This window comes from Bombus affinis, chromosome 3 (assembly GCF_024516045.1).
Source record: "Bombus affinis isolate iyBomAffi1 chromosome 3, iyBomAffi1.2, whole genome shotgun sequence".
Classification (NCBI taxonomy): domain Eukaryota; kingdom Metazoa; phylum Arthropoda; class Insecta; order Hymenoptera; family Apidae; genus Bombus; species Bombus affinis.
In genome coordinates, this window is record NC_066346.1 from 13193997 (window position 1) to 13209951 (window position 15955).

Here is a 15955-nt window from a genome sequence, read left to right on the forward strand (position 1 = left end):
TAGTACCCTTGTGCCGTTGTAGAGTTCATCAGAGTAAAGAAGCTATGGAAAGAGCTTTTTTCTCCTACCGCTTTACTGAATGGGTGAAGAAAAGAAGGAGCCGCCAATTTGATTGTAGCCCAATCGATTTATACATTTGATATACACATATTTTTCTCCTCTGCTTCATTTTCTTTATATCTTCTTTATTTAAAAATAATTACCATCAATGAATCAGGATTAAATTGAGTTATACAACAATATGATTACCGTCAGATCGCGTACCAGGATCTAGTATAATCCTAATCTTTTCATTTAAGCCCTTTTGCGAATATCTCGCAAACTATAGCCGAGCAATGATTATTTATATGGAAAAATGTAGTTTGGATATAGGAAGCTCTACTGTTCTTGTATGTCCCATGTTTTCTAACTTACCGCTACACACAATTAGTAAACTATTACACATTTCTGCTTCCTTGCACCCTTGATCCATAACCCTGCTATTATAATATAAAACTACTGATGCTGTGCATGGGGTTACGGTTAACAAATTCGTGTTCTCTTTTGTTCATGCGACAGGATAAAATACGTGGCATTGTCATTTTCTCGCAGTCGTAGCGAAGATTCAGCCACCGAATCGGCAACATATCAAACCTCTACTACGGATTCTCAAGGAATTAGTATGTCGCCGGATGGCTGTGTTCTTAGTAATAATTCCTCTCAACCGGGATGGAGATCTAATTATCGCGGTGATTACAAAGATCACAATTTGAAACCAATCTGCACGCAGGATTTGTTATCCTGGGCGTTCCAAGTAGCGCGAGGAATGGAATATCTTAGCCAAAGAAAGGTACATTTCAACAATTTCTCTTCTTTTTTACTTGTTTATTTTGCTATGTATATAAAATAGTAAAAGGTAAATCTGTTTATAATTTACGTCACAATTATTGGAGAATGTAAACTATTAGGTCATCCCATAAGTTCGTTCCATTTTTCGAGCGGTATATATGTTAAGATTGTTTACATACCTTTCAGTTTCATGAAAAAATGTAATCTCCCTCTCGTTGTACAACTTCTTCCCATTTTTTAAGTGCATTGATCCCTTATCGCCGTATGTTTATAAATCGACACATGAAATGTATACACAAAAGTCGGCACGATCTTACGAGATGACCTAATAAATAGATTAGATTAAGATTAACTGGAAAATATTTGTATGTAAGAATTATCTACAGTGTCATTCACTTAATTTGGAACTCTCAAACACGAGAACTTGGATAGCAACACATTGTAACAGTACATGTAAGCTTACTATCACTATTATATATCAACATCCACCATCTAATCTACAAGCTGCTTCTAGAACTAGGGTTACATAGATCATGTCGTTTATTGAAAAGGATTGACTCTGAGCATCTCAATTTTATATATGTACATACATAAATTATAGAGAAGAACAGAGAACGATTTCGGTTGTGGTCCCTTGTGGTGGAATATGCTTACATGAAAAGTAATTATGCACAATGTTATTGCTCGCATTCTTACAAACATCATGGCCCTTTTCTACTCCGTTCTCTACATTTCATTTTTAACGTATTAAACATTTTCTTCTCCGTTGTAATTTAAAATTTATTAACGGTCACTTATTATCAACACTCGATGTATCTGGGTTTTCGTATCTTGATGTGATCACAAATACCGACCACAACGGTATCAAATAAGCGAGAGTAGTAACACATCACTCCTCATAGTCAGGATACAAAGACCCAGCCACAACATCGAACGTAAGGCACTATCCGCCACAAGAGACCACAACCAAAATCTTGTCTATAATATATATATATATATGTTACATATATATGTCAGGTTGACGTTAAGATTAGAGTTGGGGTTAAGGGCGTGAAACGAATCCCCATTTGCATTAGACGTTATCATTATGCAATAGAGGAGATATTTACTAGTGCAAATATGATTATAATAGAATTTGACAAATAATCGCGATAATTAGATGCTTGAGAAGCTAATGACAATGATCCTAAGCTCAATAACGAATCTGCGGTCAACGGAATGACGAATTCTACTCTTCTTTAGCGTCTAAGTTGTACTCAATGTTAAAGCATGGAGCAATCACTACGCGTAAGAATGATACTTCAATCGTTGATAAGATCATACAAGAGAGTGTCTCTCCGTCATGGTGACGCTGTCGAGGAAAACTATGATGGGTGTGTCTAAGGGCACGAGATCATCGGATTCGTAGAGAAAAGTCTTCGTTCGGAGTGTGAGGGAAATTGACGTTACTGTTAATTGGTCACTATCATAAATCTCAAATAAATACAGTCAGATCGAATGGCAACAATTTCTTAATACAGCTATGGTGGAATCTAGATTACAGTACTAAGGGGTCTTCCCAAAGTTCCAAAGGGAAGGTTCCGGTGTTCTTTCATCTCCGACATATATATATACATATATAGAATTCAGATGCTCAAAGTCACTCATTTTCAATAAACATGATTTATGTAACTCTAGTTCTAGAAGTAGTTCATAGATTAGATGATGAATGTCGATGTATGGTAGTGGTAGTAAACTTACATGTAACCAGTGTGGTCATTTTCCAAGTTCCCGCACGTGTGGGTTTCGAGTTATGTAAATGGATGCGAAATGAAACTTGAAATATATCATGATAACTAAAAAATGTATCTGATGAAATAAGCTAATAATAATTCTAAGCTATCAAAAATAATAGAAAAATTTTTAAAGCGCAGTATAAAAGTAGTATGAAATGGGGAAGACAATAACCTCATCAATTCGCTAATTAAATTACGAATATCAATAAATGAAAAATATAAACAAAATCATTTGCTTGAAATATAATTTAATAATCATTTGTAGGTGTTACACGGTGATTTGGCCGCGAGAAATATCTTATTAGCCGAAAACAACGTAGTGAAAATCTGTGATTTCGGCCTAGCAAAAACTATGTATAAGGATAATAATTATAAAAAGAAAGGAGGTGGACTGTTACCTATAAAATGGATGGCCATTGAATCGATTAGAGATCGAATTTTCTCAACGCAATCGGATATCTGGTCATTTGGTATAGTTTTATGGGAGTTCTTTACATTGGCTAAGACACCTTATCCCGGAATGGAAGCCGAGAAACAATATCAGAAACTGATTGAGGGATACAGACTGGAGCAACCGGAATATGCTACTTCTGAAATGTGAGTTTAATTTATTGGATTGAGTGAAAAGTTCGTGTCGTTTTTTCAAAGTCAAATTACAAAACGATTCTCTTTTTTTCAATGTAACTTTATTCAGTAAGGTATTCTTGATTTTTGATATAAACCTTTCGCCATCTTTTAGATAGCTTTATTATACCATTGTTATAGAATTTTGCAGATCTTTGACCGAAAGACTATTTTATTTACTCCTTTTAGTCTTCCAAGAAATTGAATATTTAGGAATTAATCGTTAAGGAAGTTTTGTAAGAACTAGAATAAATGATAATTGGAAAGTGCGACAAGACAATCCATCCAAAATGTATCAATTTCTGCCTACTAGCCAAAGACATATGCGGTTTTACATTGTCCTAAGATGACTACCTTTACCAATTCAAGTCCGAATTTACATCCGAATTAATTGTTTGATTTTTTGAAAGTAGCTCGTAATGTAGAATTCCCTTATGACCCTAGCATGCGTGCAGCACAACCTTTTCCGGATGAAGATCTGCTTTTGGACTTGATAATGGTGGTTCACCTTGTTTGTCCATTGACCATGATGACTTTTTTGCCATAGTATTATAAAAGATTCATTTTTCGTTGCCGCCGACTATCCACCTCAAAAATGGATCATTTGCGATCCATTTGATCGCATAAGGACCAAAGAATCGCATAAGGACAATCCGATCTATTAAATTCTTTTCTGACAATGTATCTAGTCCCCAAACGATAAGATAGTTTACGTACCTACTCAAGCTTGTAAATATCTATATATTTCACGATGAATCTTTGCGATATTTTATGTAGCTTTGAAATCGCCCGTGTTGCATAACGATGGTTCTGTTCATTAATCAACGCATCTTATGAAAGACAATATAAACACTGGAATACCGCTTCACTTTTATGTTCCATACATTAAATTTGACAAATTAAAGTTAAAATATCTGCTAGACTAGTAGTTTTGGTGTATAAATCGGTTGATACTCTTTTGTAAAGAATAACGATCTGCGTCGATCGGTGCATTAAAGCAACTATAATTGTATTTTAAAAAATGTATGTCACCTTCATATAACGCGTCCATCTCGAAAAAAAGCACTTACACCAGATTGTGCCCCCCCCCCCCCAGAAGCTATAAACTGCTTATCTAAATTATATTTTTCTACAACATGTAGTGTATGAATAATTTGCATTTATAGATTTGAACTGATCATTCTGTAGATATTTGAATCCGAAAATGCTTGATTTAAAATAATTCTTAGTTTTAATTTTGTAAAACTTTGCATATGGAGAAAGAAAGGCAGGTCCCATTGAAATCCCTGAAACTGTTTTCACCGACAATTCTTCGACAAGATTTCACTGATACCAGACTTCACCGACAATAGCTTTGGCAATATTAGTACAGAGAAATAAAAAAGAATTTTTACTTGTGTAAATTTACTATCACAGATATTTGATAATCGGTTGCCTTACGGCGGCCGGATTAGAAAGAATTAACCCAAGCTCAATATGCAATACAAGCTGGCTAACAAGTAAATAAGTTATTGTTATAAGTTTGATTTCAATTAATTTACGCTAAGTTTGTATGAAATTTCAACGTAAATCAATATCAAATCCATGGTCTGTATTAGGTTTGGACATTGTTAATTCGGCTTCCACAGCACTGTAAAGTGGCCAGCAATCATTAACTACTCCAATAACTATTCCTACATAAGTAAAGCTCCTCCCTTACTTCCTTGTGTTAATACTGTCAGTTAGTTAATGATGTTATCGGTGAAAAGAGTGTCTGCGAAATCTGTGTCGATGGTTTCAATAGCATGCGGAAGGAGAGAACAGTTTCCTTGCGTTTGTTTTACTTGCCTCTTATTTTGGTGAAATTAAAACTGAAATATTTTCGTATACGAATACCTCTACATTTTTTTATACGGAGTAAAAAAAAATGCATCGACTAACATATAGAAAGATAGATTCATGTTAAAAAATTACGGAAACATCTAAATCTCGAAAAATATGGCTATGAAGAAAATTGTATCATAATATGTGTCCCTCGGAACAAAATAATTCATTTCTTAAGCGTTTCCGCATATCATAATATCATTAAAAATAACAGAGAATCGTTTTGTAACAGAATTACTAATGTATTTGGACGTGTATGTACATATCGGATATTTTCAGTAACTCTGTTATAAAAAAATTATATTATGTACACACGTATACATATATGTATATGTGCCACAAATTTTTCTTATTATGTAGTGTTAGCGCTTTTGGAGAAAAACCTAAGAAAGCGAAAAGAAATATCTTAAGAATATTTTAATTAAGAAATATTTTAATATTTTAATTAGCCCGCAACAGTCACAAGCTACTGAATCACACTAGTAAATATAATACAATCAGCATATGACTTCATAAATTTTGCACACTTTTTTCATACTTTACCCACATGTATCTACATATAGTGGTAGACAGAAGAATGTTTAAAACTGATACTTGTATATGAGTATAACTAAAATTTATATTAAACATCTTTTCTGTACATTTGTGTATTCTAAGATGCACGTTTATATTATACATTTATTTTTCTTGTTAATCATAGTTTAGTTTTATAAAATTGCAATGTTTTATCCTAGCTTACTCTTTAAACTTTCTTGTGGACGCCACTGTCTATAAACATATTATCTACAGAACACTGTTTGACACAAGATAGCCTGAGATATCATATATCATTTTTGTAATATATTATTATTAACATATATAATGGATAAAACAATTAATATTTTTTCTTATTTTTTAATTAACCTGAGGCTATAAAGCTTCTTTTTCTCAAACAGAAAACAAACAATTTTACTCTCGTATATCTTTACATCCTGTATGTATTATAATATTACAATCTAATATTGTGAATATATTACAGATACGACATAATGCTGCAATGTTGGAAAGCCAAGCCTACCCTACGTCCGAGTTTCACAGAATTGGTACAGGGTATTGGCGAATTATTAGAAGAAAGCGTAAAAGCGGTGAGTTTGATGTTAACAATTTCTTGGTATCTGCCAATCTATTTACTTTAAAATTTCATTTCTAAAATCCTACGTGCATTTATGGCCACTCTGTATAACACATATGGAAAATTACTGTTTTCACTGATATGAAAAATATTTATGTTTCATCTTTCATTGTGAAAACTATTATATTCGGAAAGTTAATTACGAAAAGAAGCATACAAAATAATAACGTAACTTTACTGTACTTACCTTTACTTTTACAATACTTGTTTTATACATGAATATGTCTACTTTGTGTCTCAAATCTGTTAATTTTCACTGTAATCTAAATATGCTGTACTTTATGATAAAATGAATGCGGTAAGATACGATTATTTGAGATACAAGCTTCAATATTTTAAAATTCAACCTTGAACTATACGTAGAATAATTAAATTTCTATATTAAAAAGATTATTAATATATGTAAAATACATACTTGTGAGGAATTAAAATTTTACTACAAGACTATATAAGTCTGTAAGTTTTTAGGCCTAACAAGAAAAAGCATTAAAGGTGATAAAATGACTCAAGTCTATGGTACAGTTATTTAAATCAGAAAGGAGATATTATATAAGAACTAATAAAATAAATAACAATATAACTTCTAGAAATAAAGTAATGTACACATGTTACTAAATTATGATAATAATTACATCTAAGAATTTTAACATTGATTAACAAACTTCTTAGTTTTTTATGAATATATATCTTTGTAGAAAACTATGTCCATCGAACTATCAATATAAATACTCAATATATTTTACACCATTAATTACACCACCAGCAAGTTAAACAGTTTGTTTTCAAATGTAAATCACTCAAAAATTATCCATAACCGAATTTGATGAATTATACAGCAAATTGTATTATAGCTTCACTCAAATGTGATACTAATTCAAACGATCCTATCTTGTTCTTCGTTCGTATTAAATTTTGTGTTGGCGGAAGGTCAAATATGTTGATATTTGTAAGAAGTGGTGAAACGCATTAAGAGCAAAAGTGGACTAATTTAAATCTAACCCTAATTTAACGAATTACATTATATTATCTGAGTTTAATTCGAGCAAAATAAATTCCTCCACTTTCATGTAATTAATTTAGTTTATTGAAATACTATACTCATCCAGAAAATATTTTAGCTTAAACTATTTTTGATCTCAATATCTCAAATGTATTTCTTTACTTCTAAACTGAAACATGCTGTTCTTCACAAGATTAATAAAATGTATTGTTTTTTATAACATATTAAAATTTTATTAAAATTTAATTGAATCTATATTTAATGCGACAGAACTTTACTAAATTTACTATACAATAAAATTACTGTCTTCCATAACATTAAAATAAATTTCATTAATATTCCAATAACATTTAATTATATTTCATAGCATTTTGCACGTCGTTATAATCTCATTGTAACACATTAAATGTCTATCTGATTTGCAGCATTACATCAGTCTAAACGATCCTTACATGGACATGAACACGACGCTGCTGGAAGGTGGTCGGAGCGACTATCTAACTATGCTCTCCGCACCTGATCACGCAGCACTGTCTTCTCCCATCCACGATTATTCAAACTTGCCTGCTTCGAACACAACGTACCTGTGCATGAGTCCCACTAGCCAGAGTGGGTACGATTCAGAAATATTCAGTCCTAGACCTAATCAAGAGAGAACGCACTTTAAATTTCCGATTACTACCGATTCAGAAGACGCTGTAGAATTGTCACCAATGTTAAAGAAACCAGAAGAAGAGGATCCTTATCTGAAACCAATTAACGTACACGCGCGGCGAGCAGAGTTCGTCCGACAGCAAGAGACAATGAAGAATCAACCAATAGATCATCAGCTCATCAATAGGGATTTCGCATATTGTAATACTCCACGAAATGTTCAGTTGATAGATTTAAACGAAAAAAATGAAAAGAATGAGAAGGATTCTGACGACATTGAAATATTAAATAATGGAAACACGTTACCAAAGAAGAATTTCATACCAGCCATCATTAGGACACAGGGCAATTACGTAAACATGCCGAAGCAGAAGAATGACTTAAGGTTAGACATGCCAGCCAGTTTTAGCAATCCTAGTTACGTGGTGATGGCTAATTGCGAAAGAGATCAGATGAAAGTCTGAACCTGTGCATGAACAAAATTTGACAATTGTTTTATAATGATGATTAACTGAAGGGAATGTCTATTTCAGGCGGGCTTTCATGGATAGACATGTGGATATGGATATGGTAAATGGAGAAAAATGAACAATAATACATCTTTTTACTGTCTCCTCCGAATAGGATCTGAAACACTTTGTAGTAATTAGGATCTGTATACAGTGGCTACAAAAAGTATTTATACACTACTGTACATATTTATCATAGCATGCACATATTAATTAGTTAGGCCCAAATATATAAAATGTTGTATTATATCATTTAATAGTACATATGCACTTTTATGTGATTGTAAAAATTTAATAATATAAAAATGAAATGTATAGGACTTAATTTAAAAAATGATTCATTGGGTATGTAAGGGTATGTGCAAATACTTTTTTTGTAGCCAATAAATGTGACAAGAAAATTGTATCACTTTGCACATGATTTAAATCTTAAACTGTGTCCTTGTTGAAACAACGAAGAGAAGTTCTGTTGCCTGTTGTTGCTGCATGTTCCAAACAGTATTCAATAAATATCAACTTGTAGAAACATTCTGTTTACACTGAAGCAACATAATCAGAGAAGTATATAAGTTTTAGTTTCAAAGTGAAATTTACTTCTAGTTGCCTACATACAAATATGTCATATAACAATTGAAAAAGTGTATATACTAAATGAACATTTCTTTCTGTTGTAAAGTGCTGCTGTATATTGCTTATCTTTTCTCTTTTTTTATTTTTATCATTTCAGATAACAACAGATAATAAGCAGTAGCTTTTGTTACTGGCAACTGTGGGCAGTAATCATATTCATTATTAGAAGTTTTGAAAAGTATTGGTTAATGTGTTAAAGCAATTGCTTAGCAAGCGAATAATCAAGGTTCAGAACAGTAGGCAGCAACAATTAGTAACTTTTTCAAGAAAACTAAAACATGAAAATCCTAGACTGTTGCTTCAGTTTTAACCAGTCTTGTTTGAGGCCTTGAAAATTTTGGTAGTATATGAAAGTCTTAAGGATATCTACTGATAAACCTACTGGTTTACAGACCTTGAGAAATATTCTATTGAATATTTCAAGCACTTTGATTTACTGTTGCCTAAGTGGTACATTGACATAAGATATTAACTCATTATGGGCCAATATTACATTAAAGCACTGTTAAAGATTGTTTAATTAGTTTACATCATTGAATTCTTCTTATTAACATGGCAAATACTAAAGAGAATCCAAACGACTTGTTTAATATTCTTTTGCTACTACTTCTTCTTCACAAAGTAGATTCCATAGTTTTATGAAATTTAAAGAATCAAGATTGAAAATCCAGGAATTATCAATACTTATCAGAATTTTAAGCTTTGGATTGTGTTCAAAATGATTTGAATCTTCATAATTTTAAAAAACTTTGAATAGCTTCAAAGTTAAAAATCAAGTAACCATCACTACTGTTTGCTATTAAAGTGCATGAGGGTGAGCTCTTACGTGTGCATGAACGTGTATATGTGATTAAACAAGATGATTGATTTTAAATGTCACTTTTTGCATTTGTGCATGTTACTCCATCTTCAATGTGCCATGACGAAAATCATTTAAAATGATTTGACGAACGAGATAAAGAACATATGTATGTTATATAATATATATGATTGATCCTTTTAACGAACTTTTAAATATTCATAAAAAATTTCATTAATATGAGCAATACTGCATGATAACCTTTCGGAAAAGAGACATATTTGACAAAAATGACAGAAAATAAAATTGTGAAGAATTAAGAATACATAATTATTCGTTTTTCAAAATTAAGCATTCTGATATTATTATCTGATACAGAAATAAAAAAATAAAATACTTTAATTTTTTATGTTAATTTTAAGACTAATTGAGGTAATAAAACAAAAAAAGGGATGAATTTATAGAAAAGTTCTATCCTCTCCAGTTTCAATAATTTTGGAATATGTTATAGAAATCAACATTTTGGATAACTTTTTCCTATACATATAACCAGCGGTTTCGCTTAATTTCCGAGACATTTGTAAAAAACTGTCTACATCACTGTAGTGAATTTTGTCTATAGTTGTATTTCTCTTGCCGCTTATGCGTCAGTATTTTATAAACAAGGATTAGTTGAAGCTTAAAGTCCTCGTGCGCAATCGGATATGGTAGGCTCCAAAAAATATCTGTTGTAACTTATAATTCAATTAAAAGCGAACATCATCAATATATTGGGTTTAGGTGTGAGTTCGACTTTTGAATCCGGCCGTTACAAGGCGGCCAGGAACACTTTTATTATAACCGACATTGTTTGGAATCTCACATGTCTAATTGTAGATAGGAAAATTGTATATAGGAACAAATTGTGCAAAATGTTGATTTTTATAACATATTCCAAAATCATCGAAATCGGAGAGGATGAAACATTTCTACAAGTTCACTGCTTTTTAATACCTGTTTAAGCAATTGATACATTGCATACGAATCGAATCTTATTTCGAAACTAACAGAAGAAATTAAAATTTTAAAAATACGTTATTAGTATGCGTTTATTGATAAATTACCATTTCTAATATGATTTAAGCATTAGTCGTAATCAGATATTGTTTGAAGGATTTGGAAACAAATCCCTAATTTTTCTACGTCTTTTTATACTAATGTTCAATTAATATTTAATATTCTTACGAAATCTATAATTTGATTTTAAATGATTTTATTCGTCTATGTTTTATACGTTAAATAGGCAGTAAAATGTTAGCATCTCTCCCAAATGAAGACTATCAGGAGAAAAATATGCATACTTTATACCTCTTCATAAAAGAGCAATTTTACGATTTTATATATCATTCACTATAATTTTTAAAATTCAGGGGTTTATATATCAATCCTATACTACCAAAATTATACTGTTATTTGATTTTAAGATTAGACATATATTTTTTCATTATTATGATCATTTCACAATTATCCATCGCTATAATATTTTGTATGCGTCTGATTTTTTACAATAATTCACGAATCTATGATTTATTTTTCGAAAGTTTAAAAGGTTGTTCTCTTTTCGATATCGTTGAGTCATTCGGGCCCATATAGTTTAATTTAGGTATGTGCTAGATTACTTCGTTTTAGGATGTTTAATTTTAATTTGCATTCTATTTTTTACGCGATAAATGGTAATTGTGATCTTTATATATAAAACACAGGATACAAATTAAAATGAACCAAACTCTAAAATTAAGTAACTTAACTTAAGCTCTTGTGGGTGATCTACAAATCAAGAGTTGGAGAATTAGCAAAAGTAGACTTATCATGCCTTTCATATGTAGTCTTCAAATGTACACATAGAAATTAGGGATCACAAGAAAAGATCATGATAATTCTTCTTCTGTTGATTTTCTGATTTTGATGGCTCTTATTTGGTAGCTAAAAGAATGTATTTTTATATACTATAATCAAAAAGCCAATAACGCAAAAACCAATAATGCCTATAACTTGTATAATATTGTGAACCTAATCTTATAATCTGACATTCAATATTTTTTTAATATTTAAGAAGCTGTAAAAACACTTAATCGAAGAAACCAAATAGACAGTTTTGGATTTAATTGGTAGTGTAATAGAATTTTACAGTTGTTTACTTTCTAAAAAATGTGATTTAACATGGTTTTTCCCTGTAGTCTTTATTATATTTAAAATGAAAATGTGAATCAAATTCCAAATATGTATGTATGGAGATACTTCGATACTTCGATATGATATTACGCCACACTTAGACCGACTTCAAAAAAGAAGGAAAGTATCGTCAATTCAATGAGTATATATATATTTTAATAGTATTATTGTACAAATAAATGTGAAATCGTATTGATGGGATATAAAGACATGTACAGAGACAACATGCCGTTGGTGAATACTTTTAATAATGAACTTATTATTTGTTAAAGAGATATTTAATTATCATTAATTACTATATCTTTGAAAAATTGACAACAAAATATTTAAACAACAATAACAAAATGTTTCAGATCTATACAATTTATAAAAGCATAACGTTTGAGTAAAATGAATTCGTTTATCAATACTTGATACTCAATGCGTTATAAGTTTAAACGCAGGATTTAATTCGAATCTAATAGGTACGAACTTCGAAAAATTTTATATATTTAATTACAGCCAAAGATGTGCAACGTGTTTTAATGTTAATTACACAACTCTACTCGTTAGATAAGAGAACGTCATGACGAAGCGCGTGTGTCGGTCTAATTTAAATTGTCTAACGTTTACGTTTAGAATGTATAAAATTTGTATAATAAATTTTTTACCTTCTTCGCAATACTTGTGTGTTCGTTCTTAAGAACATAGCAATAAAGTACATGTTTCTTATGACTAGATTGAGAATGTTCATGCAAGAATGCAAATAAAGAAATAAAACCTAAATAGAAATTTTATATGATTACAAAATTATAAAAATATGTTGTTCATATATTATTTTTTGAATAACGCGTATGTTTCGCATATTTATGTCTGAAAACGTATATTGCGTATAAAATAATTGCGTGGAAAAATATATTGCGTATCACTTACTTATTGCAGTGTATTTATCTCATCAAATTAATTTAATTTATCGGAACTACGTAAAATACTAACAACAATAATATGTAATTGACATCAAGTATAAATCACATTAAACAGCATATTTGCAATGTTGACTCTTAAACGTAAGACGTAGCAGTTTGTATTTCGAATTTGAATAGTTCGATTTGACTTATCGCGTCACTAGCTTGCAACGTGAATCATATATGTTATCATATGTTAAATAGAGGTAAATGTAAGAGAAGGTTTCTTAAATTTTATAAAAAATGAATATTATATTTTGTATACAAACGTCATTGGTTAAAAACTGCAAATGTGGACAGAGTACTTATAATTTATTATAATACAAACTATACATACTAGAATAATTGTAAGAGTATTATTGAATACCTATTACTAAATATTATGTCATAAATAATATTCAATATATTAAAATTATATAAAACATATCGCCGACATATTTTGTCCATTTTTCGTGTGTATATATATATTGTGTGTATATTTTATATTACAGATGTCATATGTCTTTCTTACATATTTAAACACATAAACATCCACAATCTTTTTATTAAAAAATCGTGGGACTACATTTCCGCGCCTATGTCGTTGGCAATCCTAATTGCATAAGGAACATCATGTATTGTTACATTGCTATGAATACGTCGACCTTGTCTACCTATATCTTCAATTAAAGTCTTCTTGTACTCTAGCCATCTGAAATACGTGAAAAAATATTGTAATTAGAGATTAGCAAATATAAGTTATGTTTTCTTTTAAAATCAATTCTAACGATTCAGCAATACATATATATATATATATATATATATATGTCGGAGATGAAAGAACACCGGAATCCCTCCTTGGATTCGCGGGAATACCGTAACTTTGTAACTTAGATTAAACAAATGTCGTTCCGATTGTTCGAGATTTATGATCATGAGCTTGGTCTAGAGGCGACAATCAGTCGCCGAACGTAGCCGCGGTCAAAGGGATGAACGTTTTATCTAGCAAAGGCACAGAGTAACTCTATACCTCTTCTTAAAAGAAATAGTCGTAGCGACACGCGGCAGTAAATATTTCAATGGTTTCTGTCCCGTGGCTCGCCACACGCAGATTCCATACTCCGGGTAAGATAATCTCCAGATGTCAACATACCTCCGCAGTATATGTTTAGCTAACGTGAGGACCCGCAATAAATCTTAAGATTTAGTCAAGCAAAATCCTTCATATAGACAAGCAGTCTTTGTTGCAACTACGGGAAAATAGGAGAAACCTATCTTCCACGAACGATGCCCCCCGTCGACAACCTCCCCTCAAGGGCGGCCAGCATCTCTTTCAAAACGCCGATATGGAGATCGACCAATTAGCAACAGTGCTAATTTCCCTCACCTTTGGAACGAAAGCTTTCTTTGACGAATCCGAGGATCTCATGTCCTTAGACCCACCCATTATAGTTTTCCTCGACGGCATCGTCGAGACGGAGAGTTACTCTCCGGTACGATCTGGACGACGATTCAAGTAACTCACAGATACGTAGTGATTGCCCCATGCATTAACATTGAGTACAACTTAGACGCTAAAGAAGAGTAGAGTTCGTCATCCCGTTGACCGTGGATTCGTTATTGAGCCTAGGAACATTATCATTAGTTTCTCGAGTATCTAATTATCGCGATTACTTGTCCAATTCCATCATAATCATATTTGCACTAGTAAATATCTCCTCTATTGCATAATGATCACGTCTAGCGCCAATAGGGATTCGTTTCACGCCCTTAACCCTAACTCTAACCTTAACGCCAACCCGACATATATAAATGAAGAGAGTTCCGCCGAGGAGTTGATTTGGACATATCTTGGTGAGATATTTTTAGTTATACAGAAGTCAAGTAAATCAGGTATTTTGTTAGTGTCAGTGGACCAGTATGTGGGTTCATATGTGGTGAGGTAGTTGAGTCTGTTGGTGTTTATGCTACTCAAGAGATTTTTGCCTCTTAAGTAAGATAAGTCTGCTGCCCCATTGGGTATGTTTGGCGTTATAGGCTCCTCCAGCTATGAGTCTATTACCCAGAGCATCAAGGAAGTTATCAAAGTCTTCTTTAGAAATGGAGTATCTAGGAGGACAATATACTGCTGAGGTGGTGATTGTACCATGGCAATCTTATATCGCTACGTTTGTAGCTTGGAGGTAATCCTTCTGGAACGATGGAAGCTCATAATGCTTAATGTTGGTTTTGATAATAATTTCGGTGCCGCCGTGGGCCTTTCCACCGGGATGTTGGGTATAGTAGAAGTTAAAATCGTTTATTTTCAGGTAATTTTTGTCGGTGAAGTGAGTTTCAGATATGAGCATTACGTCGATTTGCTGTTGTTTTAAGAAGAGTTCTAGTTCGTATTTGTGTTGAGTTAGACCGTTGGCATTCCCAGATGCCACCGTATATCCTCGTTTCTAACGTACCATGGGGCGTTTACTATCGTTCTAAGAATTTTAGCTTGTATTGTCTATATTTTGTTTATATGGCTTATTGCTGCTGTCCCCCATAGTGGTATTCCGTACGTCCAGATTGGTTTTATGATCGTTTTGTATATTTTTATTTATTTTCTATGCTTAATTTGGATTCCCGACTTGTTAGCCAATACATTTGTCTCCTTGTTGTCTGTATTTTGTCTATTATTGATTTAGTATGATGTTTCCATGTGAGTTGTGTATCTAAGTGGTGTTCTAGGTATTTGACTTGCCTTGTTTGGGTTATGTGTGTGCCGTTCAGTAGGATGTTGGTGGTATCTGTTTTCGCAATGTGAATGCAATATGGGGAATTCATTTATTGGGGTTTGCTTTTATTTGTTTATCTTGCAGCCATTTTTCTACTTTTGTGATATGTTCTTGTAGTAATTTGACTGCTGTTTCTGCCTTAGAGTGTCTGACTAGTACAGCTGTGTCGTCCGCGATTGTCAGTATTCTGCTATTGGTAG

The 15955-nt window shown here is 32.1% G+C and overlaps 2 protein-coding genes across 4 annotated transcripts in view; one reads left to right on the top strand and one right to left on the bottom strand.

The window, feature by feature from the left end:
* LOC126914653 (vascular endothelial growth factor receptor 1) overlaps window positions 1-12727 on the top strand; it is a 71301-nt gene extending 58574 nt beyond the window's left edge. The window contains exons 20-24 of one of the 3 annotated variants that reach the window (XM_050718856.1): window positions 559-829; window positions 2869-3200; window positions 6109-6214; window positions 7687-8300; window positions 8449-12727. In XM_050718856.1, the coding sequence (XP_050574813.1) occupies window positions 559-829; window positions 2869-3200; window positions 6109-6214; window positions 7687-8300; window positions 8449-8503 (1378 nt within the window). In that variant the 3' untranslated portion in view covers window positions 8504-12727. Of the gene's footprint in view, window positions 1-558; window positions 830-2868; window positions 3201-6108; window positions 6215-7686 lie in introns of all 3 variants that reach the window. The other 2 variants (XM_050718855.1, XM_050718857.1) reach the window with 2 other exon arrangements.
* A 576-nt stretch (window positions 12728-13303) lies between these two features.
* Window positions 13304-15955, bottom strand: part of LOC126914689 (uncharacterized) — a 30189-nt gene continuing 27537 nt past the window's right edge. Inside the window, exon 10 of the mRNA XM_050718975.1 lies at window positions 13304-13699. Coding sequence (XP_050574932.1) covers window positions 13570-13699 — 130 coding nt within the window. The 3' untranslated portion in view covers window positions 13304-13569. The remainder of the gene's footprint in view (window positions 13700-15955) is intronic.